General features: G+C 32.4%; 1 protein-coding gene across 15 annotated transcripts in view; it reads right to left on the bottom strand.

Moving 5' to 3' along the window:
- LOC113560339 (CUGBP Elav-like family member 1) overlaps positions 1-20366 on the bottom strand; it is a 169301-nt gene extending 148935 nt beyond the window's left edge. For 12 of the 15 annotated variants that reach the window (XM_026966159.1, XM_026966150.1, XM_026966151.1 and 9 more), the window contains exon 1: positions 2515-2687. In XM_026966159.1, coding sequence (XP_026821960.1) covers positions 2515-2687 — 173 coding nt within the window. Of the gene's footprint in view, positions 1-2514; positions 3039-5384; positions 5403-8030; positions 8050-20134 lie in introns of those variants that run through there. The other 3 variants (XM_026966146.1, XM_026966148.1, XM_026966147.1) reach the window with 3 other exon arrangements.
- Positions 20367-20611: the final 245 nt, after the last annotated feature.

The raw sequence follows: 20611 nt of genomic DNA, 5'->3' as shown, positions 1-20611 counted from the left end.
TGTGCGACATGCGAATTTAAACTCACTTAAGTTTTTTTTTAGTGAACGTAATGCTCCTATAGGTGTTTTCTGTTTGTAACTAAAATGTTTTTTTTTTCACTGTCTTTTTATATAGTATTACTACATCGCGTCTTCGGTGAAAATTTTTAGCTATAATACGGCACACCACATTAATTCGTACACGTCAAGTGTGTTTAAAAATTAAAACGAATGAACAGATGAACACAGAGAAGTTGCGGTAATGCGTCCTAACCAAGCGACTAGATGGCATAGGTACAGGGAGTGAACCGCGGATGGAGGCAAGTGAGTGGAAACATAAGAGCGTTCACAAGTGCGCAGAACAAGGAACACAAACGTAAACTACAAACTCTATCAGTGAGTCTTGCGCATATTCACGAGGGGAATAATTTGAATTAGTCTCTTAGGGCTGCATCTAACAATTGATAAACGGAAGGGGCCAATTAAACGTAAATTCGCCGAAATTTCGCAGATACTTACCCCGTTGTACACGTGTACCGTAGAGTGTGAACTGCTGCGTACGATTTATCCGGTACGCAACCCGCCGCGCTAAGAGCTTAATCAATCGTTTAACGTATTCCGTCCGCATCTTCGTGGGGAAAATCTAAATATTTTAATGCGGTTCACGACACTGTTGTATTATAACACATTACTCTACTCAGTCTCCATGAACGGGCAACCAGGCAGTGTGCCTCTTCATAACAATGTATGGGTCTAGGACGTGACCATCGATGGTCGAATAAGGGTCTAAGCGTCACGCGAATACCTCGTTACCATTTAATAAAACATAAATAAATATCTCCTACAACGACAACAGTGAAAAGGAATATTGATCTAAATAAAACTAATAACTTCAGCGAGGTAAGGCCGTGCTATCGTATTATGATATAGCGGTGGTGGTGGTGGCAGTTACGGTAGAGTGATGTTCTATACCTAAACTACTCAGTTATTCTTCTAAATAATAATAAGCTGGTACGTTTATACATACATAATATATAATATTAATATATATATATATTGTATTAAGGTCGACAGTGGTCTAAAGGTGGCTTTCAATGCTTTCATTTGCGTCGTCCTTATTTCCTGCCTGCCATTGGTCAAACTCATGATATATTCATATTCTGCGTCCGAGTTCTCGAAATGCAACACACACACACACACACACACACACACACGCACGCATGTGTACTAGTTTAGCCATCCCACAGCCTGACCCTACTTCCTACTTCCATATTCTTCGTTTCCTTTCGGCTAACCTTTCATAACCTCTCTACCATCCGTCCTTGGTTATCATCGACCACAAATAACCCACGTCCAAAAATGGTCAGACGTATACTATTCGTCGTCGTCGTCACGAATACCAAATATCCAAGGGGTATACGAGGAATTTTAGAAAATGCATTAGTCTCTCTCTCTCTCTCTCTCTCTCTCTCTCTCTCTCTTGAAATACGTACTATAATGTATCAATAAACAACGCTATAGGTAAATATGCATCTGAGTAAAAATATAAACTACAATTTTGAATATGGTTTTTTTTCCTTAGAAGAACCATCTAACCATCCCTAGAATACCATCAAAAGTTATATATCCACTAGTTTATCATATTATATAAAAATGGTTTAAACTGTTTTTAAATTGCTCATATTTGTATTACATTTCACTTATTTTATACATTTATTATCAATATTTAATTTCAAATAAACTATTTACCTGATGCGCAGTAACGTAGATTATTAACCAATTTTTAGGTACCTAATATAAAGTTTTGTATTCGCTGATAAAATATTGTTTTTTCTTAAATATCTATTATGTTAATATAATTTTACTAGGTTTTCCACTCTCTACCTTAACCGGTGGCTGCCTGCAATTACTCCCTAACTCATAAATTATCCCTTCTTTCGCGATCGTACCATTTCAATGATTATAATTATAGTTTACCTTTACTACTTCAAATAAACCTTTAGAGTACAATGACATGTGTAACAAAATATTTGTCCCTGATGCTATCTAAATCGTACGATCTTATAGTTTATTATAAATATCTTTTTAAAAGAAAAATACTTAGTTTACACTACATTTTAACAAAGATAGAAAAAATAACTCACGGTTATTCAATAAAAAACACTATAAAGGTATTATTGATAATAAGATAAAAATTAATTAAACGCATAAAGAAATAATAGCGACCATTGTTTAACAGAAAGCTTTATAATGTACAAGAACGACACGGGATGATGACTGTCTGGCGACTGTTAACCTTTCTGGTTATAAAACCGAATAAAACGCGCTTCGTTATGAACCTACCATCAATGTGGACGTCCAATTCCCCTAATCCAGGGATGGAAATAAAAATAAAACCGTAAAAGACATATACGACACGGCAATATCACATAACTCGCCTGTCCCAGGTGGAGGTCAAATAAAAAAATAAAATAATGTAAAAAAAAATACACGAAATCGTGCATATTTTGTTGTCTATGTTATTCGTAAAAGTACCTGTTGCCGTTCAAAGTGGTAAGAGCTGTGGCGGCTGCGGCTGCAGCAGCGGCTATCCTATTGGCATTACTGTCGACATTCTGGACTTGCGTTGGTGATAATTTGGCGGCCAACGCGTTTAGCGTGTGTAACATGTCGATCGGGTTTCGGGATGCTGGCCAATCAGGTCGCATGAGCTCGACGTCACAGGTGTACGAACTTAAGAGTTCCGGCACCGGTTCTACGGATTCACGGCGGATAGATGGGCGGACGGACGGACACGACTTTGGCGATTGGCAAGCGACGAAGTCACGGTACGTTGTACACGAGTTGAGCACAAGAAATTAGATTAGCCAAGATCGACGAGGCGCATAGATAGATTTTTAAAACGATAATCACGACAACAAATATTAATTTATAGCACAATAAAAGTTTAAATTTCGAACACCATAGCCGTCGAAGGCAAAACGGCAGAGTAGTTAGCGAAAAAGAAGGTGGAGAATAAGGCGACGACGGAGGTGTTATGTTCTCGTACTTTGGACGTCCTGTTGAGAAAACAAAACAAAATATTTTAAAACTATAGTCCAAAAAAAGTTCTATTCAAAATCTGATTATAATATCATTATCATTATTTTATTATGTTTATATTACGTGAACCAAAAGCCGACGCAAATTTTTCCCATATACTATATATACTAAAAGTTGACGTTTACAGCTATATTATTATACGAGGATTGTGTATGCATGATATGTACAAAACATTTTTGCCAATAACTGTCAAACAAATAGCTAATTTCGCGACCAACGAATAAAAAAAAAACAATAATAATAAAATAAAACATTATTACATTTATTATAGAGAGCCTGTGATGCGTTGCATATGTTATAAAATACCAAAGTGTGCGCCACCAAAACTACATTATAATATTATTAAGTACACGATAACAGTAGCAATACCGAACGACCATATAGAGGGCTGTCTACAACCAACGTGTGCGTGTGCCTGCGTCATCACGACGACGGAATGAGAGAGCCCTGGGACATATACGGTAGGGACAGAGTTAAAACCATCAGATTTAGAGTCTGATAACTGTAAACGCGGTCAAAGTTAAAAAAAAATGATGTTCCAATAGTAAAGTTTTATTGCTTTTGATTTTATCGCATATGCGAGATCCCTCGAGATTTACAGTGGGCCGGATGGGAGGCGCACACTCTCGAGGTATTTATTTTTATTTTTTATATTTTTTCTGCCTTTCCAGCGGAGAACACGGGGACTTTATTATTTGTTTGTTTGCTTATTTATTTATTTATTTATTTTTGTGTGCCCAATTTTTATCGTCACCGCTGTACCGTAGTCACGCGTTTTTCCTCCTCGTTTCCACGACAATAAAAATGAAATAATGACAAATAAATACAAGTCCTACAGGACCTAATAATATTTCCTTCGCCGCCACCGTAACCGATGCCGTGTATCCTTATAAGTCTGCACGCGTGAATGTGTGTGGCGGGCACATATAATAAATATATATACAACACGTATATATTATATACACTGCAATTTATACGAATATATAATATATTGTCGGATCGCGATTTTCACGGCTGGGATATTTACGTGCGCTTCAGAGACGCGTCGTATTTCAATATTATATAAAAATATCTTAAAGAATTCAAAGTGGTATATATTTATACACCGTTAGGAAAAATACGACTGCTACAAAAATGTATTTTATTATTCCCATTCCTTTGACGCACTGCTAGCAACCCGCTGTTACTTTTACGTCAATAATATTCCTCTCTCCGTCAAACCACATATTACTACGGTAGCAGATGAGCAGGTGTGTAGGTACAGTAATACTACGAGGCACTCGGACTTTAATTTTAAGCACATGGAGGTCGCTGCGGAATTTCAGTTTAGTTTTTCACCGAACGCTGCCCAACACAGTTTGTAAAGCATTTCGAGAATTCCAAAGTTAGAAACCTAAAAACATCAGAAAAAAACGATTTTTCCAGGATTTGTCGTCTTCATACTTGACGTTTTATTTTTTTAAATAAATAATAACATGTAAATATCGAAGCGCAGTTTGAACGCGTGGAATTCGAATAATTGATTTCAAACAAACCCCGAGTGTCAAATTCGCATACGGATTAGTCACTATTGCCGTGACCTATTCGTTTTGAACATTATATTTTGTATAATATGTTCGGAAAATGTATAGTGCAAGAACCGTATTATAGTCCGCGTAAATTGATTCGGTCGATTCCGTGCACGCGGTTTTCTGACGTTTTCACTTTCGGTATTAACTTTCGACGAGAACAACAAAAACAATACGTGACTGTGCGTACATATTACACACCAACGCTATTGTGTAATTCAACGAGTTCCCGTATATACAACAGAAACGGCGCAAATTCCATCGTTTATTTCGGTTCTTGTAAATTATTAACAGCCAATATTATTGATACGACACGAGGAATATTCACGCACTATTACAACACTACCTCGATCACCACCGCCGCTGACGTAATAATCAGTTTATAATCGATATTATTATGTATAAGAATATTATTTTTTTATCAACGGTCCCGGGAAGTTCGTTTTGGAGATTCTGTCCTAATTTATTTATTTAAATCAAATACCATGTCGCAGTCTCTTCATCGCAACGGTTTTTTGACCCCTCCCCCCTCCGGAAAAATTTGTTCGTCATTTTTCTTCGTCCGACGACGGTGAAACAGCTAAGTATGCGAAACCTACAGCGCAATCAACGCAACACGACAAAACGACATTCTTCGGATGTAATTTGGCCTTTGGTCGTGCCTTGACGATTATTAGAGTGTGAATTCGGACGGTCAACAAACGTGTTTTTGTTTGATTGGCGAAACGAACGCACCCGTTGAACAATGGAAATCCTCATCTGTTTAATAATTGCGTGTCGTCTGCAGTGGAAAAACAAGCCTTAAACGATCAGACCTGAAAACCGTTTTATAAACGTTTCAATAATATTATTTTTTCTGTAAACACGTTCACGCCACTTTAAGATCATGCATAATTATTGTACAACAAACATATAATACGATTCTAATCCCCACAGACCGCAACAGTTACGTTTACTTCACTAACTCTTCGAATCAAAATTATCGTATTGGCAAAGTTTTATCTTACGTACTCGTATTTTCAAAACTTTTAAATTCGCTGACAAACAATTCGTTAGAATTAATTGAATAAAAATTTATCAAATCCCGTTATCGCCGTGTCAATTTATGTCATATAGGCAAAAAAGATTGGCCACACAAACTTTCATTTGAAAACTTTTGACATTTCAAAACGGCGTCTACATTTATATAATTATTTTTTAAATTTGAATCACTAGGAAAATCTTTTTACTGTTTAGCATGGTTTAAGTACAAATCGTTCAAATGGCCAAGAAGTCCTTATTATATAATTTAATTATCACTTTTATTTATATATACATGTATTGTTTTGTTTTAAAACGATAAATTTAACTTTAACAATAATTTCTTACTTTAAGTATAGTTTGAATTTGAAATAAATTGTAACAATTAATAGCGTTATTCATTATGTACTTTTTAATTCGGTATACGAACGTCATATTTTGTACGTTAATTATGATAATTATTATTTATACCGATTCATATACATGTAAAACGTATATAAATATAAAAAACCAATCATTCATCAAAATATATAACTATATAGATTGACTTACCCACTGTTACTACAAAAACGAATGATTCTGTTAATTAAAAACAATCTACATTTACGTGAAAATATTTTATATTCTGTAGATTAAAAATCCACATGCTTTATGTTTTGAACTTAAAAAAATAAATAACGACTGGCTGTTTAAAAAAAAAACTGATTGGTTGATCAAAACAAACTGTATTCATTATTCGTACGCACATGTTTTTTCACCCCTTTCCATTCTACCCCAATTTTAGATGAACCCCAGGGAATATAATTTAGGTCGCATCGTTATTATAGCTCACAGTTAAATCCCAGTTAATATCATGGAAAACAATAATACGATGTTGAAACTCAAGACAATACAATGATAATAACCATTTATGGTTATACAATTATTAAAATATTTCTGTATAATAATTAACTAATTAATAATAACTAAAATTTTCAGCTGAGTTTAAATTATTATTTTCCAATCGAATTATTACCTAACATTTATATTTCAAATTCAAAGAAATAAATATCCATAAATATATATTATATTATTTGTGTAATAATTAATTCACTGAAAAAACTTTCATAAATAAAATACATAAAAAGTTTGATATTTGTATACTGAAACAGAGCATCAACTTTTTTTAAGACGGCTGAATTCCACGTACCAAAATACATATTATTATGTAAGACTGTCGAGACGACTAAGTTTGTTTCACATACTGTACTCGAGCGCATTTTATTTGTATATATATTTTTTTATAAAATTTCTAGAGTTACCCAAGTAAAAGTGATATATCAGTATATCATATTATGAATATCCGATTTGAGTTTATTATTATTTACAAAAATAAATAACAAAATACAAATTTGTACTTTTAAACTTTCGACCTACAGGAGAATATAAATAATTTTCAAATGAATAGAGTAAAACAATAAATCTGAAAATATGTATATCGAATTCGAATATTTAGCCCCAACTGTATGTTTTGGTGATAATAAAGTTATGCTAAGAAGATCCGCACTCCGCAGTATTGTATTGCATTATTATTGTATACTAAGTATGCTGATGGATTTGTTTAAATACAACGAGTCCGTTCAACGCACTCGCGATTTGTGGGAAATTCAACCGACGATCCCTCGCAATTCGGACGGACTTAAATGTGCATACACAAACGTCACACGTATAAACACCTTTGGGACTCGAGATCGACAGAGTGTTGTATGAGAGTGAGAGTAAACGCAGAAAACGCCGACACGTCTCGTCTAGTGTCGAAAAACATTTCACGTAGTTTATTCGGCCGCACACGCTGTTAAACGAAAAACACTTATTATACAAATTTTAAAGGTCAATACAACACACGTTACAAGTCCACCAGACCTTATTTGAAATATATTTTTCCTCTTTTTGCCCAGTTGTTATTTTTTTCGAGCATATGTGAATAATACGAAATTCGACTGTGTGCATGTGCGTTTGTGCGTGTGCGTTTGTATATATACATTATTTTATGTGTAGAGTGTATTATAGAAAAAACCCAACAAATTTAATCGTTAAAAAACTTATATTTTAATTATTATTATTATAATAGACAATCATCGTATGATAAATACGTGATACTAAAACGAAAGACAAAATTTTGCACATTGATTAAAAACAACAAGTTTTCAAATTGAACATGTGGAAGTCAGTTAATCACACTCGTCAGTTATTTATGTAATTTTCTGTATGGTGCCGCGTTAACTGCAGCCGTGCCACTGTATAGTGGTCAGCCCACCAAACACGAACTTTTGCTGTTACAGACGGGGCACGTGTAAGTATTATATAGTATACAATATATACTTTGCAATCGACCGTTGTATTGTACCCGAACAAATCAAAATGTACTCGGTGTGTGTAGGTAGGTTCGAAACAATGTCTTGCGGAATTCGGCGGCCGTCACGTGCAATGCGTTTCTCCGCGAGGCGAATAAATAACAAATCAGATGATATCTGTCCGGAAAATCGTCAGCGTATAATGCAGAAAAAAAAGATCGATTTTTTATGGATTACTCATAAATCAATTAAAAATATAGTCCACGACACACTATTTTCTAGTTATTATATTGGCACGCGTCGTACACAAATTATTAAAGGAGCTCACCCCGTACGTGCATGTATTATTTATCAAATAATAAATACTCCGTTGCATTCTCGATGGTCGCCTGTCCTTCGCCAAACACACTAGGCGCACACGCTCAACACATATTATGACCCCCACCCCACGCCCCTCTTCATTCGATGACCTTTATAAATAGATCTGCGACGTGTTGTTTCCCGTTTTCTCATCGGTTTATTTTTTTCAACTTTCTTGTTTTCTTTTTTCCATTTTTTTTTTTTTTACACGAATACGCAACACCAAAAGAACGTATTTATATTCGTTTTTGCTTCGAGTCCCTTTACTCTCTCACTGTATCTGTTTCTCTCTCTCTCTCTCTCTCTCTGTCACTCGTAGTATATATTCTCCTCCGCGCGTCTCTCTACCGCGGTCATTTAATTTTATTGCCTCCGGCGTCTAATTTAAGAAATCTCGCAGGAAATGATACACGACAGCTCACGCCGCGTAACCGTGGACATCCAAACATGGGCAACGGGATAGGATTCATTATATTAATATTGTTATTAATATTTATTTTTATAAACATATAATATACGTTTCGCTTTTCGTTAGTAGAAACGGAGGCGTCTCGTACAAGCCCTTAACTACACGTGCCCATCAGACTAACACGAATTATGTATAAAATGCTCGATCATGTCTGACGTGCTTCTTTATAATGGTTCCGACGCCACAACGATAAGGCAATTCATTTTCTCACAAATAAAATAAAATATATATATATATATTGGAAAAGTGACGTTTATAATTTTTAATAAAAAATAATATACTCAGTCGACTACTGAAAGTGTACACTGTGTATAGAGTTTAACTGCATAATATTGTGGATGATTACATCCTAAACGAAAAAAAAAACAATGTTTTACCTATACCTACCGGTGGCGTGTAAATTAGTATAATTCCGTGAATTTAATTTAATTTAAATTGGCTCATTTCCACGATAAAAATTATATTCATGGAGCTTAAATTCTTTGAATATTCTATTTTAACAACATTAATTAATAATAATATGTATATCTGTTATTTGATATTCATTTATTTTAAGTAGATACACTCTTAATATTTCGTCGTTATTAAATTCTTGGTAATGTATAATTTATAATGTATCTATAATCCCATAATAAGTACGTAAATAATATGACACATGATTAACATAACTTACATTAAGTAAATGTATCTTTTGTCTATAAAAAAATGAAATCAATTACACTATATAACAATATTTACTATTTTTAATAGTTGGTTTTGGATCTAAACCCATTTCGTTAATAATATCGACATATCTCAACAAACTATAAGTGACTAATAATAATGGTTCTATATCACTAAATTGATCGGTAGCCAACTTTGTAATTCTATAAAAACTCAAAAGTTACTTTAATCATTATACACAATAGTCATTATTAAAATAAAATTATTCTTAGTTTATAATTTTAGAAAATTTCAATAAACTGTTATTTATTTTTTACAAATTGAATTATTTTATTTATTTTTTTAAATCATTTAATTGCTCAAACTATGTAAAGCCAAATTAATAACAGTAAAAATACCCTAAACCCATATAGGCGGACATCGGGAAGGACTTAGGGGGGCTTAGCCCCCCAGGTATTTCAATAGAATCCCCAAAAATCGATTTTAATATGTTATACTATTGTGTATATAAAAGGGGTGCAGGGTCACTTTACATTGGATTATTATTGCCCCTCTAGAAATTCAACTAAATATCTGCTTATGTCTAAACCTATTTTTATGGCTACGTGTATTATTCAATATTTCCAATGTAAAAAACCATTAACTAACATTTTAATTCCCTGATCTATATACATTAGTATTTATTTTGTTAAAAATGTACAATAATTATTGTTTGAAACATTAATTGCTAATTAGTATACGTGCACGGTGCATGATAATATATTATAACTTAGTGCTGAGTGTATATTTAACAATTGATAAACTTTAACGCTTATTCTGGTGTTCCGTAAAATGTACAATGGAATATATAATATATGAAATACTGATGGTTAACAGCATCCGCCAGTAAAAGAAGTTGAGAGTCAAAAACTTTTCCTCAACTCCATTATCAACAGTGTCGGAATCGAGCGAGTTATAAATTATAGTGGTACTGTCAAATTGTAGAAAAGGTAAACAATTTTACGGCCCGAATCAAGTGCAAACAGGTACTTTGAAGTTTTGACTTTCAATTTTTGCGTCACTTGGTTTGTGCATTTTTTAACGATGAGACGGCAGTGTTGTCAGCGAATTGACAAGCTGCAACTTATAGAAATTCAATAACAACTTAAAATATACGGTGGGAGGGGGTGGAAAATTAACCGCTCAACGTCATCGGGTGGTATATTACAACGTTTCTCAACCTGTGATACCAGATTAGATTAGGATAAGGAAAAAAAGAAAAGGTTGCGGTAACAGTACGTGAACATTTTCAAACTGTTTAGGTGATGATACGCGCATGTAAAAAAGTTTGAGAGCCACTGAGTATAGCACATGATATAGTATAGGTACAAATCAATGCTTAAGACACGGCCCGCGTGGTATACTATATTGTGTACAAGTGTGTAGGCAAACGCTGTAATGCGATATTTTGACGTGGCGAATTGTAAAATAAAACGCTTTGGTACTTCTCCTACCTGCGCAAGTCGTCTGCATTTCCCAAGCCTATAAAAAACCAGTACCGCTAAAACACTACTGCGTATGTTGTGTAGGGTACGAAAACGTCTTTGGGCCCTGAGGACTCTTTTGTTTTTTGTTCGCCTGTAAATTCCGGTACTCCTGAGAGGGTTGTGTTGTTATATTCGCGCGAATACCCATCGACGGCGAAGGACTTACGCGTTGATTATTATTTATGGAAACGAGGCCGATGACGAAGACTATGATGACGACAACGACGACAAGGACGACGACGTGTGCGCTTTTGTTACTCGTCTGGCCACGTCTCGAGAGCCGCGAGCGGGGAACAAAAGAGGGATTTTGCGTTCTGGCCCTTCAGGAATATAATACGCACTTGCACACGGTGAATTACACACTAGATTATTCACCATTTTTGTGGTGCTGTTCCACCCTTAATAAAACGGACCCTTGTTTTTCCGATCGATTTGTTGAGGGGAACTACATTATGATGTTTTTTTGATAAATTTTTCCCCCACACTCGATTACATCAACAAATATAATTACCATACACGAAAACAATTATCAATTTACGATCGAAGGTATAAATGCAATAATACTTTATGTCCCGCGCTATATAAATTCTGTCAACACTCAACAGTGTCTTATGAACGAAAAGAAATTATGTGTGCACTAAAAACTCTATGAGATGACAGCGAATAAAACACCACTAGTATGGTTAAACGAAACAACATCTTACGTGTGAAAGCGTTCGTGCATCAGTGTGGTGAACGATAAATGTTTAACATATGTATAATGAACATATTATTGTACACAAATAATAACAACCACAATGATTATAATAAAAAAAAAAGTACATTAAATAGTGTCGTTTGTTTTGCTGTTTTATTTTTTATTGTATCATAGCTTTTGGAGATTGTTTATTATACGCTCTGTTGTTGAGATTATTGGGCGATAATCCAGATCCCTCCCCTATCTAGACATTTCTGACATAAAATTCACAATAAACCTTTTATTAGTTTTCAAAAAAAAAAAAATATTAATTAATAAACTATTTTACATGGCTATCGGATTAATAATTTATTTTAATAAAAATGTCAACAGTTCAACACACACAATCTTAACGATTATTTAATAAGTATACTCTCCATTATATATTTAAATTAATATTCATTTATTAGTTATATTTTATTATTTGTTGTTAATAAGATCCTAGGTTTTATATTATTATTAAACGAATCGTTAAAAATATTTAAAGATCTGCGTAGGATGTAGAAAAGAACTATTTAATATACTCACAATGATTGTCATAAATAATTGAGTTATTTTTATAAATACGTAAATTAAATCATTTAATATGTATTGATTTATATTTTAAAGAATTAATATAAACACTATAATTTCTCAAACAAAAAAATCAAACAAATATTTTTATGACTGAATACTCTTTAGTTTTTGTAAGAGGATATAGTGTATTATAGAAAATAGATTTATGCATGAAAAAATAAAAAAACTTATTCTAACGATAATGCTATTTTTTTTCTGTGTACAGGAATTTTTGAAATTTACATCCATACTGTTTTTCTTCTTCTAATTACTCTCTACAGCAATGAGCTTAATAAGTTAAATTTCGATGTTTGATAAAATTACTTTAATATTAATTTATTAAATGTAGGTAGATAAATGTACCTATCTATTTTTAATTTAATTGATTATAAAAGTAGGTAACACAATAAAAGTATAACAACAACCACTTAAGTACTAAGAGTGACGCAAACAATAAATATCGCAATATTGAATATAAAGAAAAAAATTGTATAATATAGCTTTTATTATTTAAGACTTCGTATATTAATGTACTATGTACATATCTCGTTTTGTTATCAAATATAAATATTTAAACAGTTATTTAGTCTATTTGAAAAATACATTTATCTAAGTGGATATGTGTGTCCAGGCCACTAAATATAGATGTAATATTGATTCGAAATACAAAGAAAATAAACTTTCTGATGGTCAAATTGTTAATAATAGGGCAAGTATATATCAAGTATTAAATATTAATAATTTCGTGACAGCTGGTTAAAATTTGAAAATTGACTAGCCGTAAAAAAAAATCATTAAAAGAAAATGTTTTTTTTTTCTTTTAAAAAAGAACGGCACAAGAACAAACCCTAAAACAATCAAAGGACTAGGTAATAATTTATTTTATTTTTTTAGAAAAACTATAAAAAAAAAACCCCGAAATAAAGTGTTATAAACACAAAATAGTATGTAATATTTAAAATGTCAATATGAAAGCAACAAAGCGTAACAAAATCTTCGCATAAATAAAAACTAATATATGAAAACAATATAAAATGAAGTACAAACTATAAAGCATAATATTATTTTCTGTCAGTACATTATTTTTCTCGAACGTTTGTATTCAACAGTGAGCGTAATTCGCGTGGTACGCAGAAAACAAATTCAAAGTACGACGACGACGCATGTTTATAGATAAAATGATTGATTATAATTAAAAAAACCACAACTCTGTAGTACTTCGTACCTATGTATATGTAGTGGCTATAAATGTTTTGATTATTTTCCATTGAAGTCCAACTATACATAATACCAACATTGTGAATTTTAGATGTACATTTTCAATACATATTCTAATAAAAAGTGATCAAAATTTGAACCAAAAAAATTAAATAATATTAATAGTCGACTAAAATAGAAAACATATTTAAAATACAATTGTGATTATTCCTATTGCACGTAGAAAACTCTACAATAAGACGTGGGCGTCGATTATTATTGTTGTTACCTTTTAGGGACGACCTTTGTTGCAGCGATAAATGTGGCGAGCATTATCATTTTACTATATTGTATATTGGTGAGAGCGGCCCGACGTGCTGTTGCACGCGTGATAATCCTCTCCGCCGTGCGCCATTCACGGACGTGTGGAATTTTAGCGCGCTAATTTCTTTACGTTTTTCACTTACCCGTTTCCGGGTACATGTACAAACTCACGACTATGAACATCTCCCCATACCCTACCACACACAAACACACGTACGTATTACATAACCACGTCATCGTTTTCATCACTCAAATAAATTACTTATACAATATAGCTTCGTCTGATACCGGAAATGAAATATAATAATATTGACACTAGAGCAAATCTAAATGGTAAAGTATTTTTTATTTTATTTCTATTTTTACAGCCGGACAGGATACACATAGATAAATAATCACATTCGAAATTGTACGGTTCTGAGCTACATTCTATTTCATGCACCATCGTATAAATAAAGCGTAAAATACTAAAATATTAATACATTTTGTCTTATAATGACCTTAATATATTCTAATTAGATAAAACATAAGTTCATAAATAATAGTTTTAAAAAAAATATTTCATGTCAATATACATGTTATAATAATTAATTAAAATAACGCTTAAAATTTTAATTCAAAAATTAATATTCTGTATAGGTACGAGAGTGAATTTGACAAGTTTTGTTTTATAATTATTATTTAGTAAAATATTGTATCATCTATTTTACTTAAATGGTTATTAATTTTATATGTTTAACAATTTTATTTTTAATATATATTATAGATAATGTTTGAATAGCTAAAAAATCAATATGGCAAATTGAGACCAACGCGATAACATAAATGATTAACGAAATTATAATTACAAGTAGATAGAATTCTTTTCAAAGCGTTATCTGAAATCCATAAAAATTCATACTGGTTTAATCACGGTTGAAACAAACAGTTTTTAATTGAAAACGAATAAACACTTATTTTAATATCAAAGTAGGTAACCTACCTACACAATTTACAATTGTCATATACATATATAAATATTAAAATTACATTTACTCATGAACACCAAACGGAATACACGTAGTTACACATTTCAATGCATTTTCACATTTAGTATATTATGTATATTTTGTATACAAAACTTTTAAAATTCTTGATTATAAAAAAGTTTCTGAACCTTTGAGAACATTTTTTCCTTTTGAAATTCAAGAATTATTAACTTATACATACAACGTCAGCGTATTATCAATTTATGGAAAAATCAGTTCGTCTTTGTGGTGTAAATTATACAATACTTTGTACAATTAAAACTTTTGTTTTATTTTTTTATTAGGTACATTGAATCATCATAAATCTAACGTAGTGAACCCCATAGGATTGTCATCGATACTAGAACAAATTATACCTAACTAGAAATTTAGAAAACACGACAAACAGATACATATTAATATTTATGATAATATTTATTGTTATACCATGTGTGTATGTGTGTGTGTGTGTATTGTTTAGCCTTAGCGAACATTACGTGCATCCCGTGCGAAAACTTTGGACACAAACAACATAACGATACCGCAAACGTCGATACAGGGTGGCACCAGCCGACTACGGATGTTGTACGATATATTCGTTTATAGTGTTTTATGATAATAATTGTACGACTATTGACTCCCGTCGGTTTTAAAAGCAAACACATGTGCATATTTTAACAACAAAAAATTAATATTATTTACGATGCAGACAAAAACACGCAGTAGACGATAACCGCACGATTTTCTTATCTCCCATATAATATATTACGACCAGTATCGAAATGACTAATAAACTGTTTACCACTGCTATCACTATGTACCGTTATCAGTACCGACATTACTGACGCCATGTGTGCGGCGCGCGCACAGCAAGCACGAGCAACATATCAAAACCGGCTTATCGTACACGCCCGAATAATATCCGTCGACGGTTATTATCGAAATTGAATAAACACGTACGCCTGAATATAATATACACCACAAGTCAAAGGACTCGACGGGTTTTTGATGAGCAGATGAGGGTACGTCGATCGGCCGGGGAGGGTTAACTTTGTTCGAAGAACTTTTGTTTTGCGCATGATTGACGTGCCAAATGAAAGTGCCTGGAAGACTATAGATAGGAAGTACACTGCAACGATATATACAGTGGTGGCAGTATTAGTGGTGTAGGCTGTCGCAATGGGTATAGTGGTGGTTGCAGCGTAGCGGTAAAGAGAGATTAGGAGTCAATGTAATTTGACTACGACAACGGCGACAGTGAGCACCCCGCCCAGTTATCCGCACTAATGATTGATGACGAACAAACATCACTGTATTGTATACTTATACACTCGCACGCGCACCCCACCTTGCCAACGTTCGACAAAAACGTATACAGATAGAAAACACGTCGATGGCTGCAAGCAAATTTTCGTAAAAGTCAGGTCGTCGAACCCGCCCCTAAGCTATCCGTCCAACTATCAACCCTTCACTCTTGGCGTTCGAAGAATATAGTAATAACTAAAAACTGTGTTCAAAATCCGCTACTCTTAGTTTCCGCGAGTGATCCGTATCCCATATACCTATGCATGTATGTTCACGTATCGATAGTGAAGAACGCACCAGGAGATTCAAAGGCCGTCAGATGAGTCACGGTAAGTAATACGTCTGGTTTAAATACATAATAAACAGTAAAATATACCAAAACTAAATTTTATTGATTCAACGAATATGGGTAGTTAGAATAAAATTATTATAGTATAAAAATACATATCAATGTCAATTCTATTATTACTGTAAAATATTATAAAACACCAAAACAGAAATAACATAAATGTCTAATAATCTAAAAAAAATACCCTTAATACATTGCCCCCAACTAAGCATCAACATAAAAATGCTATAACATTTCAGGACAACAGGACAAAATCCTCAGACCGAGGCTTGTATAAGATTCTCATGCAGACAAAACGTTCACGTTTAGATCGAAATAATAATGGTTATAGACATACAAAATAAACGCTGATTATTTATATATTTATTTTTTTTTTTTTTTGAAAAATACAATAATCGTCAGATAGTTAATATTTAGCGGTCGCAGAATAAAAAAAATAGAAATATTTACATGTATACGCCGTGCATACTCGTATGAACATAATATGATATAACTGTTATATTACGACGGCTGTTTCAATAATGTCTCGTCACCATTTTTTTTTTATTATTCGTAAAATTGAAATTTCGTTCCATATAATATTATAAATAAGTATACATAAATACAATATATTATATAATAGTAGTATAAATATATGATTATCAAATGACTTATATGTTTCAATAATAAATATTATTTTGACGCGTTCGAAATATACTTTTATTGAGCAATAATATGTATATATATTATAAAATTACAGTTGTACATAATATTATGTATAAATTATATGCGTATTATAATATATATGTTCATAGCTTCGCAAACATTAATAAAGCGGACGGCCGTTTTTATCCTTCACAAAAATCGCTTTATTGCTGTTATTATTTTTTACTTATATAAACTTTAAATGTTTACGGTCCCAAGGAATAATGACGGAATATATAAGGTTAAGAAACGAGCGTAAATAATCATTTTCGAGTGATAAAGTAAACGACTACACCCACCGTATCTCTATAATATGTCCACCGTTGATATTCATTATTTATAAAAGCATTTATAATAATCACACCAATAGCGAATACGGTATCACAGTAAAAATTGTAGCGAGCGAAAAATTTATGTAGGCACCCATTTTTCGTCTAAAATTGTGTACACCCATTTGAATCAGTTAACCTGTTAACCCGGTTGAGATATAGTCGGTGGCCAAACATAAGTCTTGTGTACGCGCGTATGTTAATGCCATAATAGTATTGTATTTAACGTTCAAGTGTCGTCAGTACATAGAATATTGTAATACTGTCAGCGTTTCGACGGTTTATTTGATTTGGTTCTCTTTATCTTGGGTGTGCCGACCGGTTGAACCTAGTGATTAATACTGAGCAAACAAAATGAATGGTACGGCCAAGAGAGAATAGTCAAGTGAAAAAAACAAAATTTCTTATGGGACAACGTAATACCTAATCACAAATACGGCACTTTGTTCGTTACAAAGACAATAGTAATCGATTGTGTGTATAAGTGTCTGTGTGCGATATACACGCGTGTGAGTGTAAACACAGTCACAATGCTCATGGATTTTAAAATTTTGTAATTTTCATGTGTGATATTTATAAAACAATAAAATATGCAATGTACATTAAAGTCCACTTCTGGTTAACGTGTACCAGAAACGTCGTAAATAATATTTTTGGATGAATATGGTTACTCAAATCATTTAGAAAAAAAATAGTTAAAAAACGTTATAAATTAGGGTTTGTATATAGCTTGTTTAAAATTCAAATGTGTATTCAAGGTTAAAAATGTTCACTCATGATGAACTATTGAAATAGGTTTTACTCTCAAGTATAGTCAAACAAGTATTTGAGTGTAATACAAGTTCGAAACTTTGTCTCAAAACAATTAACCAAAGAGGGGTTGAAAAACATTCTTGAAAATATAAGTGAAATTACATTTTTTATACCAACTCAACAAAAACCGTTTTAAGTAGGCCACATTTTCAGTTTAAAATGAGTACTTTGTAAATTAGAAGGATGCAAAGAATGTTATAGAAAAATAAATATATGTAAAAATAAATCAGAATATTTTAATGTTATCAAAAAAATAACATTCTTAACGAATATAAGTTATCCGCGAAGTATTAAAACAAAACTGAAAGGTGTAAACAATATTTTAAGAATAATATTTTCAAATTAAAATTTTTTTCTCAAATACAATAACATTTTTTAATAAATAGTTTATTTATTAAAAAGTTAAATAAAAGATATTATAAAATGAAAATGTAATATTATGGTGTAACAATAATATAATGTTGAATTTATAAAATAAAATACTGCTATGAGTACACATTATATACGCTTCGTTTGAAGAGGCAATCATTTCTTTCTTGACATTTTCAATAAAGTAAAAATAAAAAGAGAAGATGATTATTGGAACAAATAGCAATCCAATTGTTTCTGGCAAATATTAAATTCGCTTGTGGAACAAACAGTGGTGGAAGCCTCAACAAGTGTTATAGAAACCGTACGACGACAATGACGAAGGCACATAACACAAGGGATTTGTAGGGTTTTGCTGGCATAACAAAGTCGACAAAAAAAAATAAACTGTCCAGAGAAAGAATATAATATTAAACTGAACGCAAATTGGCATTTTTCTTTTTACTGTTGAAGCAAAATTAATCAGTATTTGAAAGTTAGGAGTGGGTAAACGCAATGGTTTCCGGGGAGGTGGGTAGGACGAGTGATGAATATTAAATGAAGACTACATCAGCTACGGGGGACCGTGTTTTTATTAATTTAAACGGATATTTATTCTTTCGATTCCCAATAGCCGAAACTTTAAATGCCATGACAATAGACAGTTTTTATTTATTTTTTCAATGTGATTTTAATTAAAATGTAATGATCCAGAAGATAAAAAAAAAATGAATATTAAAATGAATTGGTAAAATGTTGAGTTGGGCACGTAGAAGTCCTCAAGGCACAGTTAACATGTTTCCTGACCTTTGACCTCTTTCACCCTCTACTTACGTACACTATTACCACTGGTAACCCCATAATTTACCTTTTTTTTTCATATTACAGAAACCACTATCGCATGCACCCTCAACCTTGTTATCTCTGGTGTATGAATACCTTAGCTTTACACTGAGATAAACTGTAGGGGTAAAAAAGGCTCAGAAAGGGTAGGGAAATATACAAATTTCTGTTGTACCCCTTGGGATTACATTGCTAAAAAATAATATTCTCGAACACCGCCGGATAATAAAATGGGTTTAATTTTCCACTTGAGATTCTTGAAAAATCGCACTAATAATATTATATTATGTTATATAACTATACTTAAATTGTATTTTTACTTAATATTATTTTCCGGCGTTTTTCTCGAATTTTGAATACATATTTTATTTTTGGACAGAACGCTACATCAGAGGCATTATTAGTCTACAAAGTGAGCTTCAGGGTGCTTGTACCGAACATTAGCATTAAACCAACATTAAAAAAGTATATATTCAAATGAGTAATCGGCATTACAATTACTTTATAACCTGTTGTTATTTTTGTGTTTTTTAAAATATTTTCTTTGAACGAGTAACGCACCCCGCAGCCCACGGGATATCATAATATTTTAATGTACATAAAAATTAAATGTGATGCACAAACCAATGGATAAAATAAAAATCCCAACTCGTCAGCGACACAATTAGATGACAGTAAATAAAATAATTAAATAAAAAAACAGTGACGGAAGGACGGACAGACACAGACACCACAAATAAAAAAAAAATAATAATAATAGTAAATTAAGAAACCGATTTAAAAGTATAAAAATAATATACAAGGGTTACGCAAAATAAGAAAAAACTTTGTAATAAGAAAAAAAAAGAAAAACCAAAAAAATTTATCCTAACTCATTTTTTTTTTTTTTGCAACGTGTATCCCGCGAGTATTAAAAAAACAATTAAATAATATATATATATATATATATATATTGGAATTCTTTATTTTTTTAGACACGATACGCACACGACGGACACGACAAAATTATTTTATACGAAATCGAGCACTGACGGGGGCGGCGAATACGACGGCAAACTAACGGCGCGACCCGGCGTACGACTGGCCCGGCCCCCCACGAGT

This window comes from Rhopalosiphum maidis, chromosome 4, assembly GCF_003676215.2.
Source record: "Rhopalosiphum maidis isolate BTI-1 chromosome 4, ASM367621v3, whole genome shotgun sequence".
NCBI lineage: Eukaryota > Metazoa > Arthropoda > Insecta > Hemiptera > Aphididae > Rhopalosiphum > Rhopalosiphum maidis.
The sequence above is the reverse complement of the archived record's forward strand: the minus strand, read 5'-3'. Positions and strand labels throughout refer to the sequence as shown.